This window comes from Corythoichthys intestinalis, chromosome 6 (genome assembly GCF_030265065.1).
Source record: "Corythoichthys intestinalis isolate RoL2023-P3 chromosome 6, ASM3026506v1, whole genome shotgun sequence".
Classification (NCBI taxonomy): domain Eukaryota; kingdom Metazoa; phylum Chordata; class Actinopteri; order Syngnathiformes; family Syngnathidae; genus Corythoichthys; species Corythoichthys intestinalis.
The window spans coordinates 1,972,663-1,990,213 of record NC_080400.1 but is presented as its reverse complement, the minus strand read 5'-3'; the positions used below and the strand labels follow the sequence as shown (position 1 = coordinate 1,990,213).

General features: G+C 38.2%; 1 protein-coding gene across 3 annotated transcripts; it reads left to right on the top strand.

Annotated features, from left to right (window-relative positions):
• The first annotated feature begins 1,991 nt into the window (after positions 1-1,991).
• On the top strand, positions 1,992-16,776 carry LOC130917524 (arfaptin-2-like). Of its 3 annotated transcripts, XM_057839012.1 has the most exons (10): positions 1,992-2,342; positions 2,425-2,533; positions 7,079-7,187; positions 7,331-7,387; positions 10,611-10,700; positions 10,818-10,921; positions 12,617-12,838; positions 12,904-13,061; positions 13,121-13,295; positions 15,850-16,776. In XM_057839012.1, the coding sequence occupies exons 2-10, from the start codon at positions 2,435-2,437 to the stop codon at positions 16,003-16,005; spliced, it is 1,170 nt and encodes a 389-aa protein (XP_057694995.1). In that variant the 5' UTR covers positions 1,992-2,342; positions 2,425-2,434; the 3' UTR covers positions 16,006-16,776. The 3 variants fall into 3 exon arrangements, with proteins under 3 accessions (XP_057694995.1, XP_057694996.1, XP_057694997.1); XM_057839013.1 differs by lacking the exon at positions 7,331-7,387 and having other exon boundaries at positions 1,994-2,342; XM_057839014.1 differs by lacking the exons at positions 7,331-7,387; positions 10,611-10,700 and having other exon boundaries at positions 1,995-2,342.
• Positions 16,777-17,551: the final 775 nt, after the last annotated feature.

The following is a 17,551-nucleotide window of genomic DNA, read 5'->3' as shown; positions in this document are numbered from 1 at the left end:
CTCGCCATTGTTGATGTCAACAATTACACCATGGTCACTCATGGTACTAACCCATAAAATCAGTTGGACCCAAGCGCCAGCAGAGGGAGCCAAACACTAAAAAACAAGTAACAAGCGGACATTATTGTCATTTTAGTCTGTTTGAGCGGGGCATGTGCGTTAATTGCGTGAAATATTTTAACGTGATTAATTAATTAAAAAATTATTAAAAATTAATTACCGCCCGTTAACGCAATAATTTTGACAGCCCTAATACACACACACACACACATATATATATATATATATATATATATACATACATACAGGGCTGTCAACAGACTAGCAGGGGCTCGGGGACAAGAGACCATTATAAAGAAAAAAAATATATACGTATTTAAGTATATATCGAGTAGAACATACTACATACGATTAGTGATGCAACGATTAATCTATCAACTCGAGTATTCGATTAGAAAAAAATATTCAAATTAAATTTTGTTGCTCCGAGTATTCGTTTAATTAAAGTGGTGTTGTAATGCTTTATTTTGAAAGTGTTTGCATTTAGTTTTATTGATTAGGGTGGATACACTGCCCTCTCTCTGGTCTGCCTCTTTTCACATGGCTGAATCCAACTGCTCCCTGTTAGGACCAATGTAAGCTAAGTTTTTGTTTGAGCTCATGTTTTTTAATGCATTCATAATTTAGTTTATAGGTATATTTAGCCGTTTTTGGGGGGAAATATATGTCTGAATCATTTGTTGTTGAGCATTGTAAAAAAAAACGTTAGCATTTTATAGCATTTAAGCTAGCGGACTTTTGCTATGTAAGTTAGCCAATTGTTCTTTTGTTGGACTTAGATCGTCATCTATTTATTCTTTATACCGTTTGAGGCTCAGCTCAGGTATTTTAATTTTTCATGTTCCTTATCCGATTACTTGATTATTCGAAGTAACTATCGATTAATCGTCTACTAAAATAATCGATAGCTGCAGCCCTAATACGTATACAGGTAGTTACCGGGATAAGACGTTCTGGATTTATGTTATTTTGACTTTACGACGCCGAAGACTCGTCCGCCATTTTGTCTCCAGTCATTTTTTTTTTTCCCGGTAACAGTGTCTCGTCTGCCATTTTGTCGTCAGCCAAGTTACTTTACGATGATGTATAGTACATGCTTTTGGATAGTTATTTTGAGAGTTAGAGGGTATTTAATGGTACCTAAAGGGCAAATCGAGTTACGTTGCTAGCGTAGGGACGCAACTCGTTCATAACCCTGGGATTACCTGTAAATGTATATATACATATATGTACAGTATATGTATAATAAAAATATATATACATATATGTACAGTATATGTATAATAAAAAAAATATATACATATATGTGTGTGTGTGTGTATGTATGCATTTATATATTAATATAGTTATAAATGGAGATATATGAATAATTAAAATTAAATTAATTTTATGAAAAAATACAAAAACTTTTTTTAAATGAATTAAAACTGCTTACGACCCCACTGACAATCTAAAGATGGATAAACTTTTTTTTTTTTTCATATACAGTATATATTTTTTTCACAGTATTTAACTTATTGCCTGCCATTGACAACTTTAGACCTCCAATTCATTGAAACTGAGAGGACTGGCTGCGAATACCCATCTTTCAATGCCATTGACGGCGCTATACGTCCAAATCATTTTAACCTCCCTCATTCAAAATAAATCTAAGGCATCCCTGGCAACCAACGAGTTAAATGAGTACCCTATAAAGGGTTAAAGAAAACAATATCATTTCGGTTGCCACGCTACGAGTACATTTTACAACGAGGACATACTGACCCCTTCAGCCAAACAAGGCGCACTACAGTTTAGCGACAACGCGACGTCAGCACAGAACGACGTGGACAACGATGAAGGCGAAAAAGGATTTTCTTTCAAAATAAAAGTTAAACGTCTTTGCTATGCGCATTTAACGACATTCCAACGCTTTAATATGAAGATATTCGCATTGGAAGTTTTCTACTTAACATTTTAATGTGATTTAAAGCGTTGCAATCAGATTTTGGCAGCTTTAAATGACATATTTAAATTTATCGTGAAGTGAAATTAAAGCCGCTGCTCGGCTGGATGCAGGGATTTTCTGGATGAGTTGTATAGAACGAGGCAGCTCATGTAAACATCAGCCATGGATGGAACGTTCTTCTCTTTTCATTAGATGAAAAAGCGCCCTTTTCTCTCCAGCTGTGCTGCATTTCATTCCATTTGTTTGACTTTTTATTTATTTATTTTTGCTAGAGCAAGCTAAGGGCGAAGCTAGCTGTCACCTAGCCAGAAGCCTCATCACCGTTAACGTCCATGTAAGCAATCGACGTTGGTTTATCTTCCTACTTTTAGGATCTTTGTTGCGTCTTTATATGATCGACGCTGTTTTCCCCCTAGATATTTCAACATGGCAGAAGGTATCATGAGCAAAGCTGCGACCATGGAGATCCCCATTAACAGCAATGGAGACACTGGGACGCAGCCAGAAGATGACAGTCTGGAGCAGGTCAGTTTTTTTTTTTGTTTTGTTTTTTTTTTGGCATCTTGTTTATTTTGTTCTGGAGCTCATACATCATCCTACAATGGTTTCTTGACTTTAAGAGTTCATCTTAGGACTGAAATGACTCATATGAAAGCTGTTTTCACCAATACCGGTAATTAGAATTTGAAAAAGTGCCAATATATTGTGAGGAAGTATTTGGATTGGATGTACGTACGTATAGTATCTCAAATTTTGGCTCGCTGGTGACAGCTCATAACCATAGGCGGAGTTTGACTGTTGGGGCAGGGGGGGTGAAATGCAGTGTCAACAATAAAATTAACTTACAAAAATATTTATAATAATAAGCTGAAAATTAGAGTTTTTTTGTTTCCCATCATTGTTGAGGGGAATTCTAAATCAGGCTGCTTTCAGGACAGCTATACTTTTCGCCAACATCATCATCTATTGAATATGGTACGCCCGCCGGTGTCGTGCCAATGTAGTTACCTCAGTCAAAAATTGTATCCCCTGTGCAGAGCCATATGGCGGTAGATTTGTGTTTTCATTATTCGAGGGGGAAAAAAAGTTGCTTCAATCAAAGTATATGTTTTCAATTTAAAAAATAGTCACTTCATTCAAAAAAATGTGTTGGAATGAAAAAGTACATTGGAAATTAAAAAAAAAAAAAGGCATTTGAAAGCTATTTTTTATTAGATTTTTTTTTTTTGATTGAAGCAATTTTTTTAATTGAAGTAATGTTGTTTTGTGTTTGGGCCACATTTGGCTCGGACATTTGTGTATTTATTATTCAATCAAAAATTACGTTGCTTCACTCAAAAAAATGTATTTTCAAAAGAAAAATCACTTCAATCAAAAAAAAAAAAAACATTTCAATCATAGAAAAAAGTTTTTGAATGCGAAAAAATATTTGAGATTCAAAAATTTGCATTCGAACACTTAATTTTTCATTTAAAAAGTTTTTTTTTTTTTTTTTTTTTTAGCAATCTTTTTTGTGTTTGGGCCATATTATGGGAGGTCATTTGTGTCTAAATCATTCAATCCCCCCAAAAGTTGCTTCAATCATAAAAATATATATATATATTTTTTTTTTTTCAATCAAAGAAAAAAATCATTTGAAAAATGAAATTGCCATCCGCTATTTTTTGTTGTTGTTGTTGTTGTTGAAAATAATATGCAAAGCAAATGACCGTCTAAGGTGCTAGTCACATGATCTGTTCAAAAAAATAATTTTGACCCATTACAAAAATATCTTTTTTTGTTCATTTCATTCATTTTTTTGTTTTGTTTTGCTTTACAACTTTTATGTATGTATATATATATATATATATATATATATATATATATATATACATATATGTATAGATAAGTCAATGACATGCAATAAAACTTTTCAGCCACCTTAAACTCCGCTTATGCTCATAACTTAAAAAAAAACTTTGGGCATTTAGATGTCAAGGTACAAGGTATAGATATGTTATGTATGTCCCCGATCTGATCATATGATCGGAAATCAGGCCCATCGTGCCATTTTCCAGAGGATAGGAATCTGGTGAAAAGGATCGGGTTTTTAATTTTTTTTAAAAAAATGTATTTTTTTTTTTCCCAATGGCTTAAAAGTAACAAAAAATCGGGAAATACAGTGGCATTGCCAAAGGAAAGAAAGCAAGAAAGTACTGTAACATGTTTGGAACTTTTGTTTAAATTAAATATCCCCTGGTTACAACGTACCGTATTTTTCGGACTATAAGTCGCACCTGAGTATATGTCGCACCAGCCCAATAATGCGCAATGAAGAGGGAAAAAAACATATATGTTGCACCGGAGTAAAAGTCGCATTTTTGGGGGAAATTTACTTGATAAAATCCAACATATAGAACAGATATGTCATCATGAAAGGCAATTTAAAATAGAAATACAATAGAGAACAACATGCTGAATAAGTGCACAAAAGCATGAACAACGAAATGCGAACGTGGCCGGTTTGTTACCGTATCATAGCTATTATGAGTTTAAGGTAACTGTAGCATAAAGAAAATGCTAGCAAGTTTACCAAACCATCAGTGTCACTCCAAAACACACAAATAACATGTGAAATGACATAAATAATGTGTTAATAATTTCACACATAAGTCACTCCAGAGTATAATTCGCAACCCCAGCCAAATTTTGAAAGAAAATTCAATTTATAGTCTGAAAAATGCTAGAGGTGCACGATAATTATCGGTCCGATAATAGGAATTATGACGTCATCCTAATAAATCCGATAATATATTATCGGCCCTATTAATAATATTTTTGGCACGGTGTCAGATTGGGATGTGTGCGTTTGTTTCCACTCCTGTTTTTCCAGTATGCAAAGCTTTGTTACTGTCTTTGTTTTGTTCATTATAATAATGTTCATGTCATTATGAAATTCTGGTTCAGGTGAATATACATTGAAAAATTGTATATATATATATATATATATATATATATATACAGTGCCTTGCAAAAGTATTCGGCCCCCTTGAATCTTGCAACCTTTCGCCACATTTCAGGCTTCAAACATAAAGATATGAAATTTAATTTTTATGTCAAGAATCAACAACAAGTGGGACACAATCGCGAAGTGGAACAACATTTATTGGATAATTTAAACTTTTTTAACAAATAAAAAACTGAAAAGTGGGGCGTGTAATATTATTCGGCCCCTTTACTTTCAGTGCAGCTAACTCACTCCAGAAGTTCAGTGAGGATCTCTGAATGATCCAATGTTGTCCTAAATGACCGATGATGATAAATAGAATCCACCTCTGTGTAATCAAGTCTCCGTATAAATGCACCTGCTCTGTGATAGTCTCAGGGTTCTGTTTAAAGTGCAGAGAGCATTATGAAAACCAAGGAACACACCAGGCAGGTCCGAGATACTGTTGTGGAGAAGTTTAAAGCCGGATTTGGATACAAAAAGATTTCCCAAGCTTTAAACATCTCAAGGAGCACTGTGCAAGCCATCATATTGAAATGGAAGGAGCATCAGACCACTGCAAATCTACCAAGAACCGGCCGTCCTTCCAAACTTTCTTCTCAAACAAGGAGAAAACTGATCAGAGATGCAGCCAAGAGGCCCATGATCACTCTGGATGAACTGCAGAGATCTACAGCTGAGGTGGGAGAGTCTGTCCATAGGACAACAATCAGTCGTACACTGCACAAATCTGGCCTTTATGGAAGAGTGGCAAGAAGAAAGCCATTTCTCAAAGATATCCATAAAAAGTCTCGTTTAAAGTTTGCCACAAGCCACCTGGGAGACACACCAAACATGTGGAAGAAGGTGCTCTGGTCAGATGAAACCAAAATGGAACTTTTTGGCCACAATGCAAAACCATATGATTGGCGTAAAAGCAACACAGCTCATCAACCTGAGCACACCATCCCCAGTGTCAAACATGGTGGTGGCAGCATCATGGTTTGGGCCTGCTTTTCTTCAGCTGGGACAGGGAAGATGGTTAAAATTGACGGGAAGATGGATGCAGCCAAATACAGGAACATTCTGGAAGAAAACCTGTTGGTATCTGCCCAAGACCTGAGATTGGGACGGAGATTTATCTTCCAACAGGACAATGATCCAAAACATAAAGCCAAATCTACAATGGAATGGTTTAAAATAAGCGTATCCAGGTGTTAGAATGGCCAAGTCAAAGTCCAGACCTGAATCCAATCGAGAATCTGTGGAAAGAGCTGAAGACTGCTGTTCACAAACACTGTCCATCCAACCTCACTGAGCTCGAGCTGTTTTGCAAGGAAGAATGGGCAAGAATGTCAGTCTTTCGATGTGCAAAACTGATAGAAACATACCCCAAGCGACTTGCAGCTGTAATTGGAGCAAAAGGTGGCGCTACAAAATATTAACGCAAGGGGGCCGAATAATATTGCACGCCCCACTTTTCAGTTTTTTATTTGTTAAAAAAGTTTAAATTATCCAATAAATTTCGTTCCACTTCACGATTGTGTCCCACTTGTTGTTGATTCTTGACAAAAAAAATAAAATTTTATATCTTTATGTTTGAAGCCTGAAATGTGGCGAAAGGTTGCAAGGTTCAAGGGTGCCGAATACTTTTGCAAGGCACTGTATATTAAATGCATTTTACCAGATATAAAATGACTACTACATAATCTGTGGTAATCGTTTGGAGCCCAGTTTTCTCGTCGAATTGCAGCAGTCCATCTCGCTCTCCTCTCCGGGTCTCTCGGGATACGGTAGAACTTCAAGTTTCTCCGTCTGTCTTCTCTGTTATTGCAACCAACCGCCACACACGCCTTCACCATTTTGATTATTAATGTTAACGAGCAGAAAAACGCGCCATAGGAGGAGGAATTTACGTAGCGGTAATGCATATACACGACAAGTAGACGGACAACATGGCGCGGAGGCGTGGTTGTGACGTCATGTGAGTAGGGTCTATATGATACTGTGTAAGTCATTGTCTGCTATTAATTGCATCTATTCCCGTTAATGGCAGTGAAACCTAATCTTTCAAGATCTTTATACCCCTGTTGTTTGTGTATCAGGATTTGCAGCAAGTGATGGTATCGGGGCCCAACCTCAACGAAACCAGCATTGTCTCAGGAGGCTACGGCGGTCCAGCAGGGGGCATCATTCCTACCAGCACCATCAAAGGTACTGCCTGCAACTAAACCGGCTCATAGTGACAGCAAACACGTTTTTAAATAACCTCAGGGGCGTCCATAACAATGGAGGTTTTATAATGACTGTGATTTACCGTCAGCGTACTTTTGCTGACCTCCAGGCATATCTCGTAGGGCCAGCCATTCGTTTCAACCCAGACTATTTGGACAGAAGACGTGCCCCTGCACCAGGTGCCTGTGCATTCTCGAAATTTTTCTCAAGTTTAACCCCTGAGCGCTTCCTCTTTTCGTGTTAAAAAAAAAAAAAAAAAAATGATAATAACTTTCGTACTTGGATAAAAGGACGTGTATGCAGCCTTGCTTGCATGTTTACAGCTGGCAGAAACGTATAAGCTTGGGGGCTTTTTGCTATGCAAGTTAGCTAATCGTTGTAAACATTAGCATTACATAGCATTTAAACTCGCGGCCAATTGTTGTAAATGTAATGGGTACACGCAGGTCCGCGTGTGTAAAGCGGTGCGTGGAAAACCTTCTCGCCAATGCCTTCATGTGGGTGCGCTGGCGGCTAGGCGGTCAGCTTGAGCTTATGACCTAGCGGTTAGTGTTTCCGCCTGCCGAGTGGACGCGTCGTGCAGCGCGGGTTGGAGTTCTGACCTGAGCGAGGTGGGATCGGAATGTGGTCGGTGTGGCGCGGACACACCGGTTACATAAACAGTAGCATTGTATAGCATTTAAGACAGTGGACTTTTTGCTCTGCAACTTAGCCAATTGTGGTAAACTTTAACATTATATTGCATTTAAGCTAGCATACTTTTGTTCTGCAACTTGGCCAATTGTTCTAAACATTAGCATTTTATAGCATTGAAGCGAGCGGACTTTTGCTATGCAACTTAGCCAATGTTGTAAACATTTTACATAGCATTTAAGCTCGCGGACTTTTGTGATGCAAGTTAGCCAACTGTTGTAAACATTAGCATTATATTTGCCTGGCATGGTCAGACTGTTCTCCCTGTATTTTTCAAACACTGTGAGAATAGTCTGGGACCCAGCCCATTAACGGCCTCTGGAGCAAGAACAAAATCAGCCGTCCAATCAGATTCGTTTATTTGCGTGAAGTGTTCTTAACGAGCAACATCGGAAGTCGTCTCCACAACAACACAGATGGCGAACAGGAGAGCCGAGAATATGCTCCAATCCACGGTAAAATCAGTTTTAAATTACCAAAAACACAAGTTATTGACAACAGTTTGTCCCGCGCTAGCCATGTCGAATAAACTCTGCTCTCCTCGTATGTTTACTTCCGCGCGCAAGTCCTTCGTCATCTGCCCTCGTCGCTTTACTAACGTCACGTCCGTCCGTCGCTGATTGGTCCACTCCGCTGTCTGTTTGCTGTGGCTTGCTCTGCTCTGGAAATTTTATCCGCTAAATGGTGGCCAGACTCAATAGCTGGTGAGTCTGGTGTACAAGGCTAGCATTATATAGCTTTTAAGCTAGCGGACTTTTGCTATACAAGTTAGCCAATTGTTGTAAACATTAGCATTTTATAGCATTGAAGCTAAGGGACTTGCTATGCAAGTTAGCCAATTGTTGTAACCATTAGCCTTATATAGCATTTAAGCTAGCGGACGTTTTCTAAGCATATTAGCCAATTATTGTGAACATTAGCATTGTATAGCATTTATGATAGTAGAATTTTGCTATGCAAGTTAGCCAATCGTTGTAACCATTAGCATTATATTGAATTTAAGCTAGCATACTTTTGTTATGCAACTTGGCCATTTGTTTTAAACATTAGCATTTTATAGCATTGAAGCGAGCAGACTTTTGCTATGCAATTAAGCCAATGTTGTAAACATTAGCATTAGGTAGCATTTAAGCTCGCGGACTTTTGCGATGCAAGTTAGCCAATTGTTGTAAACATTAGCATTATATAGCTTTTAAGCTCGCAGACGTTTGCTATGCAAGTTAGCCAAATGTTGTAAACATTAGCATTTTATAGCATTGAAACTATGGGACTTGCTATGCAAGTTAGCCAATTGTTGTAACCATTAACCTTATACAGCATTTAAGCTAGCGGACGTTTTCTAAGCAAGATAGCCAATTATTGTGAACATTAGCATTGTATAGCATTTATGATAGTAGAATTTTGCTATGCAAGTTAGCCAATTGTTGTAACCATGAGCATTATATTGAATTTAAGCTAGCATACTTTCGTTATGCAACTTGGCCAATTGTTGGAAACATTAGCATTACATAGCATTTAAGCTCACGGACTTTTGCGATGCAAGTTAGCCAATTGTTGTAAACATTAGCATTATATAGCTTTTAAGCTAGCAGACTTTTGCTATGCAAGTTAACCAATTGTTGTAAACATTAGCATTTTATAGCATTGAAGCTAAGGGACTTGCTATGCAAGTTAGCCAATTGTTGTAACCATTAGCCTTATACAGCATTTAAGCTAGCGGACGTTTTCTAAGCAAGTTAGCCAATTATTGTGAACATTAGCATTGTATAGCATTTATGATAGTAGAATTTTGCTATGCAAGTTAGCCAATTGTTGTAACCATTAGCATTATATTGAATTTAAGCTAACAGACTTTTGATATGCATTTTAGCTAATTGTTGGAAACATTAGCATTATATAGCATTTAAGCTAGCTGACTTTTGCTATGCCAGTTGCAACAATGCAACAATTTACTAACTTGCGCTAGCTTAAATGCTATTTACCAGATAGTTTCTGGTGTGCACTCCAAACAATCTGGTCACACATACACGTTTTAGCTCGTTATCGTCTCATCATCGTCATGAAAAATTTTTTCGTTGACGAAATATTTTCGTTTTGGTCATCGTTGGCGAAAACAACACTGATATCGGCTATCAATTGGCCGACGACTGATCTTGAAAGAAAGCCAAAAATTGGGGGGATATATTGGCTAACAGATATATCGGTTGACCTTGAATGAGGTCCATAATATTAAAGCTATCGTTTTAGTATTTTCACAGGTGCAAAGGCACACAAATTATTGTATTTTTTTTTATTTTGAAGCATTTTAGACATCTCCCTTTTATCTAAATAAACTCATTCAACAGTTCAATGGCACCAATATGTCTGAAGATGGCGCCAAAGCATTCTTTTTAGACATAGGTTTAGCATGCTCTAATACCCGCAAGCTCACTTTATTCATTTTTGGCTTCTGTTTATCGCAGCCAGTACCAAAAAAAACCAAACATACTAGAAGGTTGAAGGACACGCTAACCAGATATACGTGTTTATTTGTAAAATTGAATGTTATAGTCAAGGCGCTGTTTGTCATTTCATCTCATTCACTTCATTCTTCATTTCTTGCCTGCATGAGAAAACCCGCATGCTGGCCATGGCTTCATTCATATATTGTTCTCCATCGACCAAAGCTTTTCTTACCCATGTTCCTCATCCTCGCCACCCCCATTGCAGACATCCGCATGAAATCCAGAGCCGCTAACCTGCCTACCAGCCACTCTGCCGCCAGTCGACTAGCGCAGCACGGCGGCCAGTCGCTTTCAGGTATCACGGCTTCATCTCATCAACGACTCTTCATTCTCATTTCCTTGTGTCCCCATTGTGAACAACAAAAGTCAGCACTTTTGTAATAGCTGCTGTTTTTATTGTTATTTTTTAAAGGCTCCTCCAACCATAACACCTGCAACGCTATAGAAGAAGTATCCCGCGGGGTGGCGGTGGAGAAGCTGGACAGTGTGAAGAAATGGGGCATCAACACATATAAGGTAATGTGATGCTTAAGTGCAGGCGAACTGCAAAGTCCAAACACTTCGCAAATAGAAAAAAGCACGAACCCCAATTGCAAAGACTTTACAAAAGAAAAAAAAAGCACGAATGCAAACTGCCACAACACGATCCCCAGTTCCTCAAGCGCGATGGCAAATTGGCAAAAGCACGAACCCCATTTGCCACAACATGACAGCAAATGGCTCGCAGCACGAATGCAAAAGGCTCGCAAGACAGTTGCAAAGACTATGACCCAGAATTATAAAAAAAAAAAAAAAAAATACGACACTTTGTTTTTTGCTATATGTGCTTTGTGACCATCTCTACGGACCTCCGTAAAGTTGCCCCCCCCCTCCCCAATCAGACGCAAATTTATAAAAAAAAATGATGTCAATCGTTTGTGCTGCAACAGTTTTGTAGATACAGTATTATGCTTTTATTGAGATACTAATTTCGAGTGGTGACATCACTCCTAGCTTTTTCTTAGCTTAGCTCCTGTGGCTAATGGAGCGTACCAACTTTCTCAATAACAGAGGGGCGTCCTAACAACTAGCACGAACGTAGCACAGACAAATTTGGGCCCATTTCGCAGTAAATTGGGGGATTGACATATTAATTTCAAGTGATAACGTCTCTCTAAGCCAGGGGTGGGCAAACTATTGCACAAAGGGCCGCAGTGGGTGCGGGTTTTTGTTGCAACCCATTAAGAGGACACCTTTTCACCAATCTGAAGTGCAATCAGTCGATTGCTGGCAGGTGCTTCTCATTTCTGCTGAAACCTCATTGGATAAACTATTTAAACTCTCTGTGCTGGGTCAGTTGGAACAAAGACCAGGACCCACTGCGGCCCTCGAGGACCGGTTTGCCCACCCCTGCTCTAAGCCCTCATTTCCTGCAAAATGGTTCCGTAGTGGTGCCATTTGTTTGTGCTACGTTCGTGCCAGTTGTTAGGACACCCCTTTGTTATTGAGAGAGTTGGTACGCCCAATTAACATAACATAACAGAGGGGTGTCCTACCAAGTGGCACGAACGTAGCACAAATGTTGCTATTCGTTTGTGCTACGTTCGTGTTAGTTGTTATGCTGTTATGTTAGGGTGACCAAACGTCCTCTTTTGCCCGGACAAGTCCTACTTTCACGTAGTATCCTCGTCGTCCGGGCGGGTTTTATACATTCATAAAAATGTCCGGTTTTTATGATTTTTCACGGGACCAATTTGAAGAGAATCCCTCCGGCCACTGAGTGGCAGCAGTTGACATGGTTCCTACTAGAAGGGAGGGAAGGAGTAGTTCTTCTTGTTTTTGTTGGCAGTTTACTCCTATCATGAGGCATTACCGCCATCTACTGGGTTGACGATTTGGCCACAACGCCTGCCCAGTTGTTAAGTTTTTTACGATAAATACGTATATAATGGCAACTGTTGACTTCTGTCGGAGCTTTGACTGTAAAATCCCGTTTGGTGTTGCATCGTTGCGCTGCCGATGATTGTAAACTTTTGTAGCAAAGTTTGATTTTTGCCTCAGCTAACTATCAGTAAGCTAAACCACGCTAGGCATTATTATAATTATTATAACTCATACTAACATTTATCTTTTAAGAATTGTCTTAAAAAGAGAGGATCCCTTTAAAAAGTGCTTGAATTTGGCCATGAAAAAAAGTGTACGAACTCTGTTTATCCTGAAAATGTCCCACAGTGCACCAAGCAGATGTTCTCGGAGCGCTTCGGCCGAGGCTCACGGACGGTGGACCTGGAACTGGAGGCCCAGATCGACCTGCTGAGAGACACCAAAAGCAAGTACGAGAACATCCTCCGGCTAGCCACCGCGCTCACCAGCCACTTCCAGAGCATGGTGCAGACTCAGCAGGCTCTCGGGGACACCTTCACCGACCTCAGCCAGAAGTCACCGGAGCTCCAGGTAACGTAGGCGCTCACTGTTATGTCCGTCTCCGCCACCCTGATATTGCTTCGTCTTATTTTTAGGATGAGTTTGGGTATAACGCGGAAACCCAAAAGCTATTGTGCAAGAACGGAGAGTCCTTGCTGGGCGCCATCAACTTCTTTGTGTCCAGCATCGACACTCTGGTCAACAAGACCATGGAGGACACACTTATGACCATCAAGCACTATGAGAATGCAAGGTAACGTGAATCTTTTCGAGAGCTTCCCTGCGATGCGACAGCCTCCGTTTGGCGCTCAGGTTGGAGTTCGACGCCTACCGGTCAGACTTGGAGGAGCTGAGTTTAGGCCCGAGGGACGGCGCCGCCATGGTCCGCATCGAAATGGCCCAACACGACTATCAAGTGCACAGGGACAAATACGAGCGGCTGCGCAGTGACGTCACGATCAAGCTCAAGTTTTTAGAGGAGAACAAGGTTGGTCGCCTGCCATTAACGTCTGTCACTGTTAGTGGCAGCCAGTCACATGAGTTTTTAATGAAGAACAGCACTTTAGGTCAGTGCTTTGTGCAGCTTAGCTTATCGCAGTTTTGCTCAGCGTAGCTTAGCGTATTGTTTTTTTTTTTTTTAACTTAGCATAGCTTATTTTAGCATAACTCAGCGTAGCTTAGCTTATTGTTTTCTTTTTTTTAACTTAGCATAGCTTATTTTAGCATAACTTAGCATAGTGTAGCTTTGCTTAGCGTACCTTAGTTTAACGTATCTTGTCATATCTTATCCTAGCCTTAGCCTAACTTATCATAGCATATTTTAGCATATCTTAGCTTGGAGTAGCTTATCTTAGCTTTGCGTGTTGTTTTTATCTTAGCATATCTTAGCTCACCATAGCTTAGCTTAGCACAGTTATCTTAGCACAGCTTATCTTAGTGTAGCTTTGCTTAGCGTACCTTAGCTTGTCTTATCTTTGTTAAGCTTATCTTAATTAATTTTTTTTGTTATCTTAATTTATCATAGTTTAGGTTAGTGTAGCTTTTCTCATTGTATTTTAGCTTGGCGTAGTTTATTTGGTTTAGTTTATCTTCGTGCACCTTGGCTTAGTGTGGCGTAGCTTAAAATATCTTTGCGTATTTTAGCTGAGTGTAGCTTAGCTTATCGTAGTTTTCCTTAGTTTATTTTTCTTAGCAGTTTATTTTAGCATTGCTTAGCTTAGCATAACTTATCTTAGCATAGTTAATTTTAGTGTAGAGCCTCTTAGCGTATCTTAGCATAGTGTAGTTTTGCTTAGCGTCGCTTAGCTTATTGTTGTTTTAGCTTAGCACAGCTTTTCTTAGCATTGCTTATATTAGCATAGCTTAACGTAGTTTAGTTTAGCATAGTTTATCTTTGTGTAGCTTAGCTTAGTGTAGTTTTGCTTAGTGTACCTTAACTTAGCATACCTTAGCTTGTCTTCTTAGTTTAGCTAAGGCAAGGCAAGGCAAATTTATTTATATAGCACAATTCAACACAAGGCAATTCAAAGTGCTTTACATCACATGAAGATCATAAAATCATAAAAAAGCTCATCTTTATCGTATTGTAGCTTTTATCATTGTTTTTTAGCTTATCGTAGCATAGCGTAGTTCATTTGGCAGTTTATCTTCGCGTATCTTAGCTTAATGTAGCGTAGCGTAGAATATTTTAGCGAAGTTTAGCTTAAAGCAGCTTAGCTTTTCGTAGTTGGGATCATTTGAATTCGTATCTCAACTTGACAGTAGTTTTGCTTAATGTAGCTTAATTTATTGTTGTTTTTCTTAGCATAGCTTAGCGTAGTTTATTTAGCATTGCTTATTTTAGCATTGCTTAGCTTAGCATAGCTTATCTTAGCATAGTTAATTTTAGTGTAGAGCCTCTTAGCGTATCTTAGCATAGTGTAGTTTTGCTTAATGTCGCTTAGCTTATTGTTGTTTTAGCTTAGCACAGCTTTTCTTAGCATTGCTTATATTAGCGTAGCTTAACGTAGTTTAGTTTAGCATAGTTTATCTTTGTGTGGCTTAGCTCAGTGTAGCTTTGCTTAGTGTATCTTAATTTAGCATACCTTAGCTTGTCTTCTTAGTTTAGCTAAGGCAAGGCAAGGCAAATTTATTTATATAGCACAATTCAACACAAGGCAATTCAAAGTGCTTTACATCACATAAAGATCATAAAAATCATAAAAAAAGCTCATCTTTATCTTATTGTAGCTTTTATTGTTTTTTTAGCTTATCGTAGCATAGCGTAGTTCATTTGGCAGTTTATCTTCGCGTACCTTAGCTTAATGTAGCGTAGCGTCGAATATTTTAGCGAAGTTTAGCTTAAAGCAGCTTAGCTTTTCGTAGTTGGGATCATTTGAATTTGTATCTCAACTTGACAGTAGTTTTGCTTAATGTAGCTTAATTTATTGTTTTTCTTAGCATAGCTTAGCGTAGTTTATTTAGCATTGCTTATGTTATCATTGCTTAGCTTAGCATAGCTTATCTTTGCATAGTTAATTTTAGCGTAGTTTATCTTAGCATCTTAGCGTAACCTATTTTAGCTTAGTGTAGCTTAGCTTATCATAGTTTTGTTTACTGTAGCTTAGCTTATTGTTCATCTTAACTTAGCATAGGACATCTCAGTGTATCTTAGCGTAGTTCATCTCAGCCTAGCGTACCTTAGCTTATCGTAGTTTTATCTTAGTGTAGCTTAGCTTATTGTTATTTAGCTTAACATAGATTTCTTAGCGTACGTTAGCTTAGCGCACTTTAGCTTATCTTATCTGAGGGTAATTTAGCATAGTGCTGCGTAGCTTAGCTTAGCTTGTAAATAGCTCAAAAAGAAACTTTTTTCAGAACATAGGTAGCAAAAACCATTGACATCATTTTAAAATAAATTTGCGGCCAACTGCACAGAAGTCCATCACTCACAAGTCACCTTTTTTGCTCACCGTTGAAAGAGCCAACGTAGCAATAGCTTGCAACTGGAAAAAACAGATCATTCACTGCCAGTTAATCTAAACCATCGGCCGATCTTGCAGGTGAAAGTGATGCACAAGCAGCTGCTCCTCTTCCACAACGCCATTTCGGCTTACTTCGCCGGCAACCAGCAGCAGCTGGAACAAACTCTGGTGCAGTTCAACGTCAAGCTAAAGCCGCCCGGCGCCGACAAGCCGTCCTGGCTGGAGGAACAGTGACAGGAAGTAGAGGTGTCAATCAATAGAGAACCCTAACATGGAAATATAGCGTTATCGGTTCGGTTTTGTTTATAACTTTATTTTTAGTTAACCCACACAGATACTCCATTCATTTCCATGTATATAAAAATATGTAAAGTACAGACCTTTATAGAGGGCACATTTTTTGTTCGTTACAAAAGTTTGTGAACAGTATCATGTTTTCTTATACACATTAGTGCCCGAGAAATGCATTGCGAATGCCTTTGAATAGCAAACATGGACAACGCCAACTCACGAACGAATGAGTTGTACCGCAGAATGACTCAAGGTCACTAGCGTCTTAACGTCACGCCCAGAAGAGATTCACAGGCAGAAATGTATACATGCAATAACTCGGCGTTAATTTGTGGTATTTTTTATTTGAGATATGTATCGTCAAAAACATCCCCGATATGCGATAGCCCCCCTCGGTGGCTGTTTTATATGGTGATAGAAAATGTATATACTGATATGTATAGTGTCAATCTCTCTAGTGTACAATCCTTAACTTCAATTCTCGATTTTGAGGACCCGCCGAGCTAAATCGGCATCGTCACAACTGGACTTTTTGACAATGAATCGATGAGCAATTCAGCCGATGAAATGAACTGTATTCCGTTTTCAGGACTGAATGTGTTCAAGAAGAACTGTATGTTTTCGGTATTTATCGAAGTGATAGAGCGTCATATTTTCACGTCTTTGCTGTCGTTGTGGTGCACCCGCAAATAAAAGTCTGATGGATGTTTTGGATTCAACGAAAATGAGTTTTTTTTTTTTTTTTTTTTCAGTTTATACATGTATCTACTGTATATATACATATACATCTATATCTATACATGTATATTTATCCATACATCTATATAGCTATCTATTTATACATCTCTAAGCATCTATTTATACATCTATCTATACATACATCTATTTGTCTGTACATGTATCTATATGTACATCTATATATTGATTTATCTATCCATACATCTATTTATACATCTGTCTATACAGCTAACCATCTGTATGAAAACATCTATACACATTCATACATACATCTGTCTATACATGTATCTATACATCTATCGATCTATCTATACATTATCTCTACAAATCTATCAATCTACATCTATCTACACATCTATCTATACAGCTATATACATCTGTCTATACATCTATCTGTCTATACATGTATCTATACACACGCACATATATATATATATATATACATCAATCTATACAGTATATCTACATATATCTGTCTATACATCTATCTGTCTACAAATGTATCTATGCATCTATCTGCATCTATCTACGTACATACATCTATACATCTGTCTATACATGTTTCTATATAGCTATACATCTCTCTATAAATCTTATCTACATCTATCTATGCATCTATATCTCCATACAAATCTATTTACATTTATCCATACATACATCCGTCTATACGTCTATCTGCCTATACACTTTTATATGTATACATCTATCTATCTATACATCTATCGATCTACATCTATACATCTATGCATCT

Coding starts and splice junctions, on each gene's coding strand:
- LOC130917524 (XM_057839012.1), top strand. CDS start 2,435: ATGGCAGAAGGTATCATGAGCAAAGCTGCGACCATGGAGATCCCCATT. Junction 7,388..10,610: donor AAGACGTGCCCCTGCACCAG/GTGCCTGTGCAT, acceptor CCCCCATTGCAG/ACATCCGCATGAAATCCAGA. Junction 10,701..10,817: donor CGGCGGCCAGTCGCTTTCAG/GTATCACGGCTT, acceptor TATTTTTTAAAG/GCTCCTCCAACCATAACACC.